General features: G+C 55.0%; 4 protein-coding genes across 4 annotated transcripts; all 4 read right to left on the minus strand.

Moving 5' to 3' along the window:
• Positions 1-2218: 2218 nt before the first annotated feature.
• Positions 2219-2521, minus strand: LSCM1_07913 (uncharacterized protein; the record flags this gene model as incomplete). The annotated part of the gene is made up of 1 exon (XM_067325262.1): positions 2219-2521. One exon carries the CDS (start codon positions 2519-2521, stop codon positions 2219-2221), a length of 303 nt encoding a protein of 100 aa, XP_067181118.1.
• Positions 2522-4695: 2174 nt separating this feature from the next.
• Positions 4696-6306, minus strand: LSCM1_07914 (uncharacterized protein; the record flags this gene model as incomplete). Its single annotated transcript, XM_067325263.1, has 1 exon — positions 4696-6306. One exon carries the CDS (start codon positions 6304-6306, stop codon positions 4696-4698), a length of 1611 nt encoding a protein of 536 aa, XP_067181119.1.
• A 5671-nt stretch (positions 6307-11977) lies between these two features.
• On the minus strand, positions 11978-14038 carry LSCM1_07915 (uncharacterized protein; the record flags this gene model as incomplete). The annotated part of the gene is made up of 1 exon (XM_067325264.1): positions 11978-14038. The coding sequence occupies one exon, from the start codon at positions 14036-14038 to the stop codon at positions 11978-11980; it is 2061 nt and encodes a 686-aa protein (XP_067181120.1).
• A 2169-nt stretch (positions 14039-16207) lies between these two features.
• On the minus strand, positions 16208-16993 carry LSCM1_07917 (uncharacterized protein; the record flags this gene model as incomplete). Its single annotated transcript, XM_067325265.1, has 1 exon — positions 16208-16993. The coding sequence occupies one exon, from the start codon at positions 16991-16993 to the stop codon at positions 16208-16210; it is 786 nt and encodes a 261-aa protein (XP_067181121.1).
• Between the last annotated feature and the right edge of the window lie 829 nt (positions 16994-17822).

Raw genomic sequence — 17822 nt, forward strand, 5'->3', positions numbered from 1 at the left:
TTGACTTGACTTGACTTGACTTGACTTGACTTGACTTGACTTGACTTGACTTAATTCTTAATTTTAACTTGACTTAATTTAATTTAATTCTACCTTAATTCTTAATTTTGACTTAATTTACTTAATTTAATTTGAATTTAATTTTAATTTCTAATTTGACTTGACCTAATTTAATTTAACTTAATTTAACTTTAATTTGACTCTAATTTGACTTAATTCTGACTTGACTTAATTTAATTTAATCTTGACTTGGACTTAATTTGACTTCTAATTTGAACTTTGATTTGACTTAATTTGAATTCTAATTTGACTTGACTTTAATTTAATTTAACTTAATTTGACTTGACTTGACTTAATTTTAATTTTAACTTGACTTAATTTTAATTTTAACTTTAATTTTAACTTTAATTTTAATTTCTAATTTGACTTAATTTCAATCTTAACTCTAACTCTAACTCTTAATTCTAACCTTGACTTGACTTGACTTTAATTTAATTTGAACTTAAATTTTAACCTTAATCTTTAATTCTAAATCTTAACTTAACTCTAACTCTTACCTTAACTCTAACCCTTAAATCCTAACCTCCTAACCTTAACCCTAACCCTAACTCCTAACCTTCCTAACCCTAACTCCTAACTACCTCAACCTCTAACCCTAACCCCTAACCCTAACCCTAACCCTAACCCTAACCCTAACCCTAACCCTAACCCTAACCCTAACCCTAACCCTAACCCTAACCCTAACCCTAACCCTAACCCTAACCCTAACCCTTAACCCTAACCCTAACCCTAACCCTTAACCCTTAACCCTAACCCTAACCCTAACCCTAACCCTAACCCTTAACCCTAACCCTAACCCTAACCCTAACCCTTAACCCTTAACCCTTAACCCTTAACCCTAACCCTTAACCCTAACCCTAACCCTTAACCCTTAACCCTTAACCCTAACCCTTAACCCTAACCCTAACCCTTAACCCTTAACCCTAACCCCAACCCTTAACCCTAACCCTTAACCCTTAACCCTAACCCTTAACCCTTAACCCTTAACCCTTAACCCTTAACCCTAACCCTTAACCCTTAACCCTTAACCCTTAACCCTTAACCCTTAACCCTTAACCCTTAACCCTTAACCCTTAACCCTTAACCCTTAACCCTTAACCCTTAACCCTTAACCCTTAACCCTTAACCCTTAACCCTTAACCCTTAACCCTTAACCCTTAACCCTTAACCCTTAACCCTTAACCCTTAACCCTTAACCCTTAACCCTTAACCCTGAGCCTTAATGTGGCGGTGTTTAGTGGAATACGATGTAACCAAGGAGACAGAAAAGTGGGAAAGGAAGAACGCTGCTTGTGGTGCTCGAAGGTGTGTTTAAGCATGCGAGGTTAGTAGGGAGGACGTAGCTGGAGAGGGGTGCGGAAAGATACGGAGAGTGCACCTGAAGCACGTCTAGAGAACAGGCGCTGCATCTTGGTACTAACTGTATTCTCTCGTGCTCGTGCCTGAGTGGTCGGCTGCATGGCTGCACTAGGGAAGATGGCCGCTAGACCATAGGGGCGCATGAGAAATGTATGAGGCGCCTGTTCCATCCGCGTAAGAGGGAGGACTCTTCTGCTGTCACTGTGTCACTCGCGGGTGGGCGGCAAGGCGAAGAGGAGGAAGAGGAAGAGGAAGAGGGAGAGGGAGAGGGAGAGGGAGAGGGAGAGGGGCGAAAAGAAGATGGTAGCGTCGTTGTCACGAAAAGGAGAAGGCCCTTTCGAATGGCACGTGGCCGTTCTGTCATTGAGGTGCATAAGAGGTGCGTACAGTCAGGGTGGGAAGCGCGAGAGGGGTTTAGGCGGGTGCCACCGTGCAGGGATTTGACTGTCACAAGTGTTCAGCTGCTTTTTGTCCTTTCGGGATATTGCAGCTTCTTCGCTGTTTGGTGCGTGTCTTTTTTCGAGGTGGTTTTTCTTCCGGTCGCCTTGACCACGGCGCCACACGCACACACAGAGAGCGGCGTGCTGGTGCAGCGACGCAGACTCATTGTGTAGTGGATAGACGGAGCGGCGTAGTGGCGACGAGATGATGCATGGGGGCAGAACAGGGTAGGCTGGTAGGTAGGGGGAGAAGAGAAAATAACGGAAGCACAAAAAAAGCATCTATAAGGAGGTGGGGACTTCAGGGGTTCTTGGCATGTATCATACGTCCTCAGCAAAGGCTACGGTGTGTCGATGCCTCACGCGTAGCCGTACAGCATGTGGCCGCGCTTGCGCAGCGCGTTCACGACGTCCGACGCCGTCACAGTCTTCTTGCGCGCGTACTCGGTGTAGGCCGTACTGCAGCGCACAATGTCCTCCACGTAGGTCTTCAGCACGCGGCGCACCTCTTCGTAGATGTCGCTCGAGATGCGCTTCACGCCGCCGCGGCGCGCGAGGCGTCGGATGGAGCCACGCGTGATGCCGCGGATGTTGTCGCGCAGCACTTTCTTCTGCCGCTTGTGGGTGCCCTTGGCATCAGTGGAGCGCTTACCCTTGGCCATGGTTGGATATGTGGGGGAAGTATGGTGGAGGGAAAGTGGGTGGTCGAAAGATGAGCTGTGAATGAAGCAAGGGTTGAAGAGTTGCGTTGGCGACAGCCACAGAAGTGAAACAAAAAGGCGGGAGTGAGGGTGGAGAAAAGAGGGATGGAGGGGGAGTGAGGGCGAGGCGGAAAGGGTGCCAACCTGTCAGAGGTCATATGAGCTAGGGAAGGAGGGTGGCTTAAGTCGGTCGCCGTGCGGCTTTCACAGCCACGGGAGTCGGGGGAGAAAGAGTAAGATCACTGTGTGGCTGAAAACACAAGTTGGGTACACTTGATAGGGTGATTTGCGGCGGATAGAGGAAAAAAGAAAAGTCTTCATGGATTGTTTTACTACCACGGGAATGGCGAGCTAAACTCATGGATGAATCGTCGGTTGTGCAGGCGCTGGTGTCAGCGTTCATAGATCTTGTACGGCAGGTTGACGCATTGCGAAAGCACAATGAGGGAACGCAGAACAGCTATTCGCGCGCGTGTTCTTGTACACGTGTATGTCCCTATACGATAGAGGCTAAAAGAGGGAGAGAGCGAGTGCCTGAAGCAGAGGTGGTAAGATAAAAGGACGAAAAGGGAAGAGAGGAGCGAGTCAGGCATGGGGAAAGAGCCATACACGCACGGCGGACGCAGGACACACCCACTTACGCACATCGGGTGAGAGAAAGCAATGAGAGTGAAGATGAGGGAGAAGCGCTAATGTCGCCGAAGAAGAACGCAAAGAACGAAAAGGCAAAGACTGGAGAGGAGAAGAAAAGCGTTGAGCAGACGGCTTTGCTGCTTCGATTATGTGACTCCGTGCGCGGTGAATCGCCCTTGTATCAGCTGGTGCGGGGGCTCTGCGAGTGAGAGACAGGATCGCTTCTATACTATCGCACTTCTGCACTGCGACGGTTCATGGGTAGTTGCGACATAGAGTCGTTGAAGACGGTGATCACTGTAATGGAGAGAGCGGCAAAGGGTGAAGGGAGAAACAAAACTGCTAACGGTGAAAAAAAGGGGACACACTCATTCGTGCGCACACACAAACGCAGACGCAAACCCAAACACCAACTCCAGATGGCACAGCAACACAAGACAGAGAGGGAGAGCAAAGAGACGCAGTCTCAACATGAACCAAGCACAACAACAGAGCAGAAGAAGGAGAATGCAAGCCTGTTTGTGTAAGATGTGTGCTGCGCCTCGCGCCTTTGCGCATGGGTAGCACTAGTGGCCTGTCCAAGAGCGTACGGTCGTACTTGGGTGAAGATATTTGTGGGGGCGATCCTCACGTGTACATGAAAGAGCAAGGGAGGAAAGAAGGAAGGAAGGGGGGGCCTATGCTTCTATCGTTCCTCTGCACCTAAAAACAGAGCCGAGGTTAGCAGTTCATGGTAGGACATGCACTCCAGATTGCCGCGCCCGGGGCTCCTGTGCTTGCATAGAGGTAATTTGGTGTGCGTATCAAAACGCGTGCGGAGTCCGCGTTCGTGCGTTGAGTCGCCCAGTGCCCTCCTAACGGACACAATGAAAGGGAGAAGCGAATCGTACGCAAGACTGGGTGAAAGAAGCAGCAGCAAGGAAAGAGAAGCTATACGAGAGTGAATACAGATAGGATGGTTTCGCAGGCGACTATGTTGGAGAAAGATGTGCGTCCCATCGGAGCACCGTAAGCGCCAAAATGGAGTCACTGGTGTGGCAGTCGGGGGCCAGGACAACAAGCAGAGAAACAGCTTCGTAGCAAGAAATGAAAGGAGGGTGAGGGTGAGAGAGGAGGAGAAACTTTGAGAGCAGCGATAGGCCCATACCTTTGCTCTCGATCACTGTGACAAGCTGGCTGCGCGTGATGTGAATTTGCACCGCCTCCTTCCAAAAGAAAAGACAAGGGCAACAAAGAGGCTTCGAGACTGCGCAGGCGTCCCTTCTCCTCCTTAGCTGCTGTCGCGCGTATACGAAGGGAGCTGCGAAAAGGAAAAGAGAGAAACGACAGCAGCACAGCAAGTCAGGGGCGAAGGGGAAGAAAAGAGCGTTTCATGACAAGTGAAATGTAGACAGCGCCCCTCCTCGTCTCCCAGGTTTATTCGTCACCTCCGTCGAGTGCAACAGGGAAATGGAGGTGGTGCCGGACTAGTGCTTCACTCACGATGCCACATCGGAGGACCCCTAAAAGTTGGTGCCGAGAAACACCTGATGACTGAGGTGGACGCCGCGCTCCTGGAGAGAGAGGCAGTCGCGCTCAGATGCGTTGCTCGAGAAGCGCGTGCCACCGATACCAAGGAAGACGAGGTGTTCGCAAGCGGACAACGGAGTCAACGATGTGAGACCAGTGCACACGTGCAGGTGCAGCTTCGTCAGCTGAGGACACTGCGCTACGGCCTCGAGAGCGACATCGTTAAAGGCCGTGTCGCAGACGCCAAGCTCCTCCAGTGACACGAGCCTACGAAGTGGCGTAAAGTCACTCACAAGACGGCATCCATTGAGCAGGAGGACGCGGAGACTTGTCGCGGCGAAGCAGAGCGTTGCCAGGCATGTGTCCGTCACTGGCGAGAAGGAGAGGTTAAGTTCCTTCAGAAACGGGAGCTGTGCGAGGGGGGAGAAGTTTTCGATGGCGGGGCAGGCGCTGAGGTTGAGGCTTAATAGCTGGCAGCACCGTGCGGCAGCCTCAACGCCGGCATCGTCCATCCACGTGTCGCGCAAGTCAAGCACCCGCAGCGTCTGGAGCTCTGCTAGCGGAGTGAAGATATCGACGACGCGGCACGATGACATGTACACTTCTATCAGCTCTGGAAGCGCGTGGATGCGCGCAAGGTCAGCGTTTCGGAAACGCGTTCGGGCTACGTGGAGGTGTTTCAAGTCCTCTAGAAGCGCTAGTGGGGAGAAGTCCGTGATGCGATTGCAGCTATTCAGTGCAAGAAAGGACAGCTGTGAGCAGCTGTGGCAGAGGTAGAGAAGCTCCGCGTTGTCAAGGCGCGTGTGCGACACATCAAGCTGGGTGAGACGCGTCAGCGCTGTCAAAGGAGCGAACGAGTCGATGCCGACGCAACCGCTTAGTGTGAGGGTATGCACGCGGTGGCAGCTCGACAATGCCTGCACGACGTCGTTCGTCACACCTGTCCCGCCCAAGTCCACCTCCTCCAGCTCGGGCAAGTCGTGCAGGGGGAGATGTTTGACAAGGTAGAAGTCTCCAACAACGAGCTTGCGCAGCTTGCGAAACACCGCGTGCAGTTCTTGTGTCATGGTCATGGGTAGCTGGCGAGTGGACTGTAGCACCGTCGTGTTCTTCATGAGCAGCTCGCGCAAGTGGACGAGGCGAGAGATGGCACCGAGACTGGAAATGTGATTGTGGCTATCGCAGCGGGCATTCAAGTTGAGTATTGTGACGGTGGATGCGCAGAGCGGTACACGGGCGAGGAGATCCACGGAGAGCTCCAGGGCTGAACTGAGGCAGAAGTGCACGCTTCGGAGGGGGTAGGGGTGTGGGTCGTCGCTGCCGTCAAGGCAGCGGCTACGCGCCATCCACCACTCCGCATTCTTTACCTGCTGAGTGTCCGTTATGACTGCAGCACGCTCCATGAAGGACGGATCCATGCTGAGCATTGGCGTCCGAGAGGACGCGGCATAGCCGTAGGAGTGCGCGGGGCACGCGAAGGCAGCGATCTCCCCAGCCACACGCCCGGCAGGCGAGACGCTTGTGAAGGCGAGGGGAACACAGGCGGGATCGAAATAGTCGGCGATCAGGGTCAGCCCTTCCAGGGGCAGTGCACCAGCAAGCATCGGGGGAAAGAGGGAGCGCTCGAGGTCCGGCTATGGTGCACGATACAGCTGCGGGGCGGCCAGGTATGTCTCTGAGAGGGAACGCACAGGTGTGAACAAGAGGCTAGTGGTCGGCAAGAGAGAGAGGCGGGCAAAGGAGAGCGGCGTCCGTTGAAAGCGGTGATGAGGTGAGGAAAATGAGGAAAGGGAGGGCTACGGCAGGCTGTCGAAAACGAGCGGTGGTGAGAGCAAGCCTACAGAAGCGTCACCAGTGGTGGGCCTGCGCACGCCTTACGCTATGCTGGAGAGAAAGAGGCCCACGGGGGGGGGGGCAGGCGGCTTGGTTTTTGGAGAGCGCGGAAGAGGAGACGGAAGAAAAGTCGGCTGTCACGTTTGCGCCAGAGGCAAAGACGATCTCATGAGCTCGTCAGCAACAACAGGCATAGAGGCAAACTCCACTCGACGCACAATGCACCATGGCTGCATCCTCTGCGCGCCTCGAAAGGAATGTCTGGCCATGAGAGCGGGTCGCGCGTATGGTCCGCCTTCTTCCTCATTGTGCTTTGGTTGCATATTCGCTGCGCGAGCGGCCGCACACATCTTCGAGTGTCGAGCACGTTTTGATGCGCGCAAGTGATACTGGGTGCGCCGCATCAGCGCAGGATAAGTAACGTCTTGCACGCGGTTGACATGAGGTGTTCCAGGGCTGTGATGAAGGAGGCTCAAGAGAACGCAGGCCACCTTCACGACCGAGGCCTCTGCCACTCCACCCTCTTTCTGTATTCACTAGTTTTCTTGTTCCCTTTCATGTGTCTCTCTGTGCCGAGTCTTGATGTCAGGGGGCGCCTCGGCGTGCCATAGGGATCTGGCCCCCTCCGCCCCCGCTCTCTGTGGGGAGGCCTTGTAGCTCTCCCCCCTCTCCCCTCCCACGGACATTCCCTGTCCACGCCGAGCCCACCTCTGGTGGGGCGAAGGCCACACACACATAGCGTGGGGATGTCAGAGTGATCCCCCGCTACTGCTGCCGGCGGCCAACGCCCTGGATGGCGCAACGACAGTGGGAACTGCGACAGTGAACACGCTTGTGCCGCCCCTGTGATGGGCGAAGTGTCACCGCCGCTGAAACACACCGCGCGCAGCCCTCGCATCGCCTGCTGCTGAGCCGCCCGAGGGGCTCAGCAGGTGAACAGCGGCACCATGGGAATGGCTGTGCGGTGGCGGGCGTGGCGGGTGTGGGGGTGAAGCTGGAGGCAATGGCGGTGCGCCGATGCACGAGTCGGTGCACAGCTGCAATGCGTGTCTGCCGCCGCTTTGGACCATCAGGCGCGTGCGCCTGTGTGCGACCGGCAGGGGTGGAATGGGATTCAGCTGATGTTCCGACGGCAGAGAGTGAGCGCGTCGAAATTCGTATACTTTCGGTGGCCGGCACGATGAGGATAGAGCTGGTGTGGCTGATGAAATGGTCACGTGTCCTTTCGGCAAAGCCTCAGCGCGGAACCGGTCACAGGTGCCAAGAGCCGACAGCCCTACCCGAGGACAGGTTGGAAACTCCCGGCTTCCCCACAGAGGACGCACAGAGCCACCATACTACAGTGGGGCGGCCGCCGCCATCACAACCCCCCAAGCATAGCCGTACGTTCAGCCAGAGATGGAGAGAAAGTGCGCATGAACTAGAAGGCTAGGCGGAGTAAGAGAAGGTAAGAGAGAAGCAGTGAAGTTGACAGAGCGGGAGAGAGAGAGGAGTGGTTCGCGTTTGCCCGAGAATCACGCGTGGCGATAGTGCGGGAGTATCGCCTGCGAGGTTCGTCCGGCATCGCGACCAGCGCGACTGTGCTGCGGGCCCCATGTTTTTCGTATGGATGGGGTGCCACGCATATTTATAGCTGCTGGTGGCAGACATCAGAGTGGAAAGATGCGGTGGGCACGGAGAGCCATGGTCGCTCTCGCCTGAAGAACGCGCACTGCGAGGGGAACAGAGAGGAAGGACGGAAGGGAGGCGGTCCACCGCCGTCCTCGCTCTTCGCCACTCGTTTCACACGACACGCTCAGCCCGTGTGCGCACCCACTCAGGTGTCTTGGGTATGTTCGCGACTGACGAAGCAGTCGCGCTGGGCATTTCTCTTTGCAGTAAGTTTTTGATGCTTCATTTTAGAGGAAAGGTGCTTAGAAGATACCAATAAAGAGCAAGGAAGAAGAGAGGAAAGAAAAAAGGGAGCAATATCTTGCAGAAGCACACGTACGTGTGGCCACGCGCACACAGCCGCACACGCAGAGAGAGAGCGCGAGAGACGGAAATTAAAAATGAGCCACAAAGAGGAAAAGTGCAGAGCAACGACGCCAAGGGACGTGGGGAATCACAAGGGAGGAAAATGTCGGGGTGGGGTCGCCTGATGAAAGTGTGAGGCATTGGAAAACGGTTCAATCAACGATGAGCTCTTGGGCATTGCACCCACTTGTAGTCTCTGACTTCTTCTCTCCTCTCTTTGATAGCTTCATGTGCACATCCGTTTCTCGCCTCTCCTATACCAGCGGGGACAGTTGGTGTCTGCATTTGTTGCATGTGGTGTAGAGCGAGCCACCTTTTTTTTTTCGTCTCAATGTTTCGACCCTCTCCTCTGCTTCGGTTTTGTTGTTGTTCTTGCGCCATGCGCAGTAATTTGCCGTCGCCGATCAACAAGCGAAAATAAAGAAGAGAAATCGAAAGAAACAAACGAGCGAGGCATATAGACATAGAGATGCGCTTGAACACGGCAATACAAGGTGAGCAATGGCGCTACGCATTGACGCACATCAGCCTGTGAGCACTCGACAGATCACCATCCTAGAAAAGGGGGAAAAAGAGCAGAGTGCCACAACAAAACAAAAGAGGGAAGCGGACAAAGCACAGACAGGCAGGCCAACAGCACAAAAAAGACCAAAGCAGGAGGAAATTGGCATTGGGAAGAGGTGCGGAGTGGCGACGACGACGACGATAGGCAGACACGCACGCACACACATGTGCAGACAAAACAGAGCGCAATCACGAAAATGTCAGAAGAGGAGAGAAACAAGTGCGAGGAGAAAGGAGGAGAGGGCGTTACGATGAGGAGGGACATATGCGAGCGTTTTGCGTGTTCCTGAGTGACGTGCTTGTCCCTTTGTTTTCTTCCGCCTTTTTCATTGCCGTGTCTTGTCCGCGGCGCCTGCGCGCGTTTTCGTCTGCGTGGCTTTATTGTTTTTCCCTCTTGCTTTTGCGTGGTCGATGCTCTTCGTGCGTGCGACATCAGAATGCGGGAGGGGATGAGGGGGGCCGAAAACGCGAAACGAGAAAGCGAAAGGAAAGAGCATCTGCGAAAAGAGAGAGAAAGAGAGGGAGAAAAATGAGCGATACTCACAGCGTACACAGTTTTTTTTCCGCTTTTCTTCCGTCATACGTACACAAAAAACGCTCTGTCGCCAACATAACGGAGAGGGGGCAAAGGACGAAGAAGGCCTAAAAGTTGGCGTAATGAGAGCGAAAGAGAGAAGCGCCCCCGTTCTGTGGATGGAAAACACGTGTAACATGAAGAAAGGAAAGAGGGAAAGGCACACCAGTGGCAACAGCAGCATCACAGAAGGGAGGAGAGGAGTCGGTGGAGGGGCGTCAGCGCCCCATTTTTTCCCTCTCTGATAGAGGAAGGTGAAATCCTTGTGTCTCTGTGTTTAAGTGTGCGCGCCCGTAGATGAGTGTCTAGAGAAAGGAGGAAGCGCGGCGCATGAGCTCTCGCATTGAGAGATGCAAACTCGTCCATAGTCAGCATGAGTAGCGTGCGCGGTTGGGTGCACAAGCGCACGTCATGTACACATTCCTAGAAAATACAAAACGCTTGCATACGAGGCGGCGCACAAGCGCAAGTCCACCAAGAAACGTGATGTACCCACTGAGGTAAATCCAACATACACGCCCTCACTCTTGCTCCGACGTTGGGCGCTCGTAGGATTGCCATCCATCAACGACGTCATGGGACTGAAGACGAGAAGGAAGGCGCGAGAAGAGAAATGGATGGGTGAGAGCGCACCCTTACACGGGGGGGGGAGTGCACACAAACCTAAGCCATGAGAAGAAGATAACCTAATAGGCACCTCTACGAACACGCGAACAGGATTTCTTTGGAGTCTGGAAAAAGAGAAGCAGTGAAGTTTCGGCGAGAGAGCGAAAAGGGGGACGGGCAATAAAGGGAAAGACAAGACAGAACAAGCCCAAAAAGGAGCCGGCTCATCAGGCAGTCACAGGCGTCTTCGGAGCGCGAAAGGCACACACACAACACAAAAGACAAAAACAGTGAGAAAACGGGGGAGAGGTGACGATTGCCGGCAGAAGCGGCAGGTGGGAGAAGACAAACGGCAAAGAAGAGAAGAGCTGACCAACAACAACAAAAGCGACAGTATTGGGTGGTGGAGCGGGGGAGGGGGGCACGAGGGGGACGAAGAGCAAAGGGGAGACATGAGAAAAGGCGGGGGTCAGCCGGTTTCCTATTCCCATGCGCAACTCCCCCAAAAACAAAAAGAAAACGCATCCAGGGGGTGCGTCGATTGCACATGCCTGTGGGTCACCCACCCGTCTCTGTCTTCGTCATCATCGCGGCCACGTTCACGCGCGCGATCGCTTCTCCCTCTCTTTCTTTTTCCCTTTTCGAGCGCTTGTCAGCATCGGGAATAAAAAGAGGCAGAGAGCACAATCGCACCATTTGACTGCGAGAGAGAAAGAGAATCATAAGCGAGAGAAAGGGAAAAAAAGAATAAGAAACACAGCGTGCGAACCGAGAACGCGTCCAGAAGAAAGAGCCGTTGTGGCATACGATGCCGCCACAGATAGCGAGACTAAACAGACCAGGTGCAAAGACATGCACAAGCAAGCGCGTACCAAGACAGGGGAGGAGAAGTACAGGAAGGCAACAGACAACAAAAGGAAAAAGAGGGAGCCGGAAGAGAAGAAACACAGCCAGAGATGGAGAAGGGGTTGAAGGGCAGAGGATACATATATATATATATATACGTGCGGGCGCGTGTGGATTTCGATTGGTCATGCCTCCACCCTCCCCGCTCTTGTTTCCTCCCCTTCTGCTCTAAGCATCGCGTAAGAGAGAGAGAGAGGAGAGAGCGCATAAACGAGAAATTGTGGGCAGACGAAGGGGGAGAGAGGGCGCAGTACTGGACAGGTGAAGGCTGAGGTTGTGATGCAGAGATAAGAGGATTGAGTCGCCACTATCCCGCGAGAACACGAAGGGTAACAAAAAGACAGAAAGTGAAAAGGAAGCGCGGCACTCGAAGGATACCCCCTCGGCGGCGGCCAACGTGCGGCGAGCAAGATGCGGAGGTAAAAAAATTTTTAAAAGGGCAACCAGCTGTTGTACGCACGCATGGATATGCACCAACCCCGTCAGGCAGCGATGAAACCGACAAGAGGATGGCCGAAAAAAAAAAGCTGATGAGGCGGCCTCAGGCGTCGGTGGGGGGAGGAGGGAGAGGGGGGAAGACGGCGCTGCACATGAGCGCATCCTTCTTCAGGCGTATCTGCACAATTGGCCGCTGCTGAGTAGTGGAGTGGGATTCGGGTACGATCCCCGTATCATCCATCGTCTGCCTTAACACCGACACCTTTTTCCCAACTGCGGTTCGTATGTGTCACTCCCGCCCGTGTTGGCGCCGCCACCGTTTCTGCTGGTTCTTGGCTTTATTGACGCTTGATTGTCCACAGCTTGACCTTGTCGTCCAGAGAGGAGGTGAGCAACTTTTCGTTCTTGATGTCCATGTGGTAAACTGTGCTGAGGTGTCCAAGGACGGTCTCGATGTGCTCGCCGTTGTCCGTTCGCCATACCATGACACTACTGTCGCGGGAGCAGGAGAAGATATACTTGTCGTCGTCGGAGAAGATGGCGTGGTGAACCGATGTCTTGTGCCCATCCATCGAGCGCAGACGCGTTCCGGTCGCTGCATCCCAGAGGATGAGTTCGTAGTCCATGCTGCCGCTTACAATGTACTTGTCGTTATTGGAGAATGAGACCGTCCACACTGTGCCGATGTGGCCCACCAGCGACTTGACCTCTTTGCCACAGACCCAGTCCCAGACCTTAATCATGCGGTCATCGCTGCCAGACACGACGTACTTCCCATTATCCTTGTGGCTGAAGGCGCATGAAAAAACCGCGAGGGTATGTCCCTTCAGCGTCACAAGCTTCGACTGCGTTTCAGCGTTCCACACACGAACCGTGTTGTCGCAGGAAGCTGATGCAATATACTCACCGCCAGGGTTGTACTTGACACAGTACACCTTGTCTTCGTGCCCCTTCAGCGTGGCGATCTTGGTGAACGTAGTCAAGTTCCACAATTTGATGGTGCGATCATCGGAAGAGGAAACAACACGGTTGCCCTTTGGCGAAAAGTCGCAGGACAGTACGAAGCCGTTGTGGCCGCCCTTCATGACCGTGCAGCTGCCAGAGCGCAAGTTCCACACGCGGACGGAGCGGTCGCGGCTCGCTGTGACGAATAAGTCTCCCTTCGGCGAGAAACAGCAGCAGTAAACGGCGAGAGAGTGACCGGAGTAGGTGCAGTCCTCCGTTATGGAGAGCTCGCCTGTGCTGAACGCCTTTGCTTTCGTCTGTGCGGCCTGTGAGCTGCCGCCCTGCTGGCGGTTCTCCGTCAACTTGTCATCCACATCCTGCTTGCGGGTGTCGGGAGTGGAACAAATGAGGCGTATCTTCTTCGGGTCACCTTGCATCGTCATCTCCAGGTACATGGCCAGCACATCGTCATCATCCAACTGAATGATGTCTTCGCCCTCGTAGAAGGACATCACCATCCTCCGGCCAAACTTCTTCTCGACAATGGCAGCAAACTCTTCGAAGGTCGTGGAGCCCGTGGCGTAGATGAGCTTTGTGCCACTGTTGTTTTCCTCCTGCAGATACACTGGTATTTTACCCGACGTGCGCGCTGTCAGCGCCATCTCGGTGTGCTCTTCTGCCCCGTTGCGAGGCTTTGGCTCCTCACGCAAGAGAGCGGCAACATCCTGCGCTGGCTGCTCCAGCACCTGGAGAATGAAGGCGTTCAGGTCATCCCGCTCCTTCTCCGACATGCCGACTAGGTCGTCGGCGGCACCGTAGAGAGCATTCGCGCTGCCCGTGCCGCTCGCATCCTGCGTGGGCGGCGGTGTCCGTGAGCCGTTGCCGGGCCCGCCCTCCGTGTCATTCTGCCTCGATTGGTTCTTTGCCTTCTTTTTCTCCATGAGAGTTTGGACCATTATCCAGATTTCTTCGTCCGTCGACGTCTCCTCGGGGAGGTTGCTGCGGAACGTCTCCACTGCGATCTCTGGTGTGAGGTCCTTCTGCTTGCACAGCAGTTGCAACACGGCGTTACGCTTGCCGCTGGGTAGACCTTGGTAGGAAAGCTGTTTGCCGCGGTAGTTCAGCAATATCTTCTGCGGCTTCTCCGAATCATCGGTGGTAGACGGGCGCGCATCGGTGCTGGTGGTGGGCGACCCGGACGGGGGGTTGGCGCCCTTTGCACGAGCGTTCTTCTCTTCACGCGCCGTCTTAGCCTCCACATACATCGCCATCACCTGCTCATCGGAATAGGAGTTGTGGTTTTCGATGTTCTCTCGGAAGGTCGTCAGCACTGCGCTTTCAGCGACACCCATCTTGGCCAGGATGTCCATCAAGTCCTTTGTCCGACGCTCCGGATAGCCTTCGTAGGTGACGCTCTTCCCCGTGATCTTGAGGGTGATTTTTTCCTTGGCCATGGCTGCTGTTGTTCGGAGACGACAAAGAAGGAGAGGGATAGGTAAAGCCGGCGGTAGGGGGATGCTCCAAGGTCGGGTACGGGAAGGGGGAGGGGCGGCGCGCCTCTGTGTCGAGAAGGGGGGCTGAGAAGATCGGGAGCGCAGCGATGCAAGACGTGGAGGGTAGGGGGCGGGCGGTAGATGAAAAAGTGTCTTGAGCAGGTCGTGTGTAGAGACTAAACAACCAAAGGATATCGAAAAACTGCCCGGCAGTGAGGGGGCGAAGAAGCGTTGGAGGGGGAAGGGGGAAGAGAGAGTAAAGTAGCGCGTGTAGGGAAGACAGCATGCGAGCTCAAGTGGCTTTACAGAGAGTGCGACGCACACCGGCAGGCATGTCGGCCAACCATAAAGGTCGATGCGACGGAAAGGATAATCAGCAACGAGGGGATGCAGGAAAAGTCGGGCACACCCACTTTTGTCTCCCCGCGGCATGGCGACTGAGCGGTGGGCCGTGAACGCGCATTTCTTTCTCTCTCCCTCTGTATGTGTGTGTGTCTCAATTTGCTGTTTGTCTTCGGCGCTTAAGCCGTGTACGATTAGTGCAGAGGGCAGGCCCAGGCCTATGCACACACATGCGCATACCTTCGGCGCCGCGTTAGCCGTCACCGTCACTACTGGACAGCCGACTCGGTAAGTTGCAGAACAGAGAAAAATTGTTGCAAAGACGGCGAAGCGCTATACCACGCAAGATTGGCGGCAGAGAGAAATACATGATAAATTCCCTCTCATGAGGTCTCGAAGGTGCCGTCGGCACTGATGTCGAGGAGAGCCTTCAGCAGCTCTGCGCTCTTGAAGCTGTCGCTGTATTGCCACATCTCGCGCCGGGTCACCCATGCGTGATCCTTAGGTTTGGGCTCGCACGAGGCAAACTGCGGGCGGCCAGAAAGGTACGTCGCAGAGTAGATGAACAGACGTGTGTTGTCATCCTCGAGAAGCACCGTCGCCTGCGGCGCGTTCGACCAGACGTAGCAGTCCAGCCCCTCGTTGTTTTGAGAGGAGATTACGCGATCGACTGTCATGCGGAGCGACTCATCGTCGTTGCGCGCTGTGTGTGGAATGGACCACTTACCTGTGGCCTCCTCCTGAACAATAAGATAGAGAAAGTCGTCCAGCTTGCGGTGCAGCGTGTGGCGTGGCGGCGGCGTGTCGCCCAAGTCAGTTGGTTGCCACATGTCAGCGGCTGTCACACGCTTCTCTGGGGCGTAGCGCTGCATCACCACCTTCATAGCATCCTGGTAGAGCTCCAGGCCGAAAAAATTTCCCTTTATCTGATTGGAGTCAGTGCGGCCGAGAACGTCAATCGTCTGCCCACGGCTTGCAAAAAATGCTGTTGCCGACTCCACAGACTCGTGCCGGCTGTACCGCTGCTGCTCACGCTCCAGAAGATAGCTCATCTCTACTTCTAGGGGATGCGGAGAGTGCTTTACCACTTGATTACGGTGAAGGTAATAGCCGACGTGGATCCGCCGCGCTATAGGTCCATCATGGACGTGTACCTGCGGAATGATGGGAGTGCGATGTTGCGAGTGAAAGGTATGACGCGATGCGAGCACACAGGTTGGCGCTGCCGCGGCCGGTGGACGGCTTGGACGGAAGTAGCGCATCTTCTTTTTCAGCGCGGCTTCTTTTCTGCCCTTGTGCGTGTGTGAACGTGCGGCTGTGGTGAAGCGTGAAGCGGTGTCTGCACTGCCCCCCCTCCCAGAAGAGGTGGTGAGGTTGTGGCGGCAGCGTTCCCCGAAAAGGAGCGCGGGGCCGTCAGGTATTGCGGAGATGGGGGAAGGAGGGGGCAATGTGCGGTAAGTGGCGTGAACGCAGCTCGGATGGGATCCGCAAAGGAGAGAGAACGTCGTGAAAGGAAAGGGTGTTGGATGCAAGAGAAGAAAGAAGGGGGAATGTGCTTGCGGGGCGCCAAAGTGCGTGCGCAGAAAGAGAAACGTATGCAACGCTCGGCGCCGCTGGAAGGGTTGTTTTGCCCTCTGCCTCAGCTGCACGTTGGGAGAAGCGGAGGAGTGGGGAGGGGGTCAGCCCCTTTATCACTCCAAGTGCAGCACCGCGCACGTGTATGAGTGGGTGGAAGAGAGTGCGTCACACACCGAGAGAGAGAGAAGGGGAGCAGAATGCGGTAAGGCGTCAGATTCTCTTGGCGGGCACAGAAGCGGAAAACGTTTGCGTGGCGCTGTCGACAGCCCCCGCCCTGTGAGCTCCGTCAGAGGTCGTCTCTAGGCGTCTTACACGCCCTTCGAGATGGGTGAGGCGCTGTGCTACGTCGTCAAGAGCGCCACGTATGCGGCTCTCCAACATGAGAAGCTGTCGCTGGAGCGCGCTGGACACTTCCATCGTGACGGCGGTGGGTGTCTCAGAGGCGGGTCTCTGCGATTGCGTCACCTCCGGGCTGCCACAGCCCTCTAATGGCCCTTCTACATGGGGCTCGAAAGAAGAAGAGGGCGAACGGGAGAAGAGGACTACGTGAACCGACGCTACGAAGACACTTGTCTTGGGTGTTCGCGCAAATAGCTTCAGGAGGTACGCACGCCGTGCTGGGAACAGTACCCCACCACCACCGTGACAGAGGAAATGGGCGTGGAGACCCTTCGCAGGGTTGGAGAGCTGCGCCTCGTGTGTAAGCAGGGGCGCTGACGCCTCAGCGCCGGCGTCGTGGATCTCCAACACTCGCGCATTGGTCACAAAGCACAGCGCCACTACGCCCGCGTCCCCAACCTGTAGCCTGAGCCATGGGGCGACACTATTCGCGGGAAAATCGAGCGAGGAGTCATGCGGCGACGCCAGCGACTCGCGCACCTCCACCTCTGCCTCCTCCATCCCGCCCTCCTTCATGAACGTGTAGTGTACGTGTCCCTGAAGCGAATCGTTGTCGGCCCAGCTGCAGGTTATCAAGCACGGCACCTCAGCGCCCATGGTGGAGTTATCTGCGGAGCGCACTAAAGAAAAAAATGAAAGAAGGAAAGGGTGCGCGTACAACGAGCTGAGAACAGAAGTAGTGGCGACGGAAGTGGAGGCGGTCGTGTACGTGTGTCTGTGCGTGTGTGTGTGTGTGTGTATTTGTGGTGGCCACTTTCCCCGTCACCGTGGCCGTGCAAAATAGCACGTGCTGCGGGGAAGGGGCACAGCCGCATCCCGAGTGGAGAGAGCGTCGAGATTGAAAACGAGCCGGTAGCAAAGGAGAAGAGGAGAGAGGCCCCGCCGACTCAGCTGCGGGGGCCGCTCACAGATGCAGTTTTGGGCGCGCATCAGCGGTAAGAAAAGCAGGCTGTGACGGACGAGATGGTTCGAGCGGCAAGTGGACCGGTGACTGGTGAGCTTCTGCTGATCGAGAGGGAGAAAAGCCCGCTGACTACTTTGATATGCAGTCTGTGCATCCTTTCTTTCGCCGTCCCTTACGCGCAGGCATCACCACGAATGTCGCACTGCACGCCATACTTGGTGCTGCTTTGGGTAACCGCCCACGATAGTGCCGTAGCTGCCACACGCATACACATACACATACACATACACGCACGGGCGCTTCGCATTGTGTGTGGCTTTGGGAGACGCTCTGCTCGCGGCGCCTCGTTGGTGCCCCACGTTGCTGCTGTTCGTCATGCACTGATTTCCGCTGCTCATCACGAGTTTCAACTCACTAAGACACATCAAGAGCTACGTCAATATGCACTCCAACGGATGCACGCATAGCATTCAATCCCCTTGCCCTTCACGCATCAACTTACACGTATGTGCGAGCAAGCTG

This window comes from Leishmania martiniquensis, chromosome 6 (assembly GCF_017916325.1).
Source record: "Leishmania martiniquensis isolate LSCM1 chromosome 6, whole genome shotgun sequence".
Taxonomy (NCBI): domain Eukaryota; phylum Euglenozoa; class Kinetoplastea; order Trypanosomatida; family Trypanosomatidae; genus Leishmania; species Leishmania martiniquensis.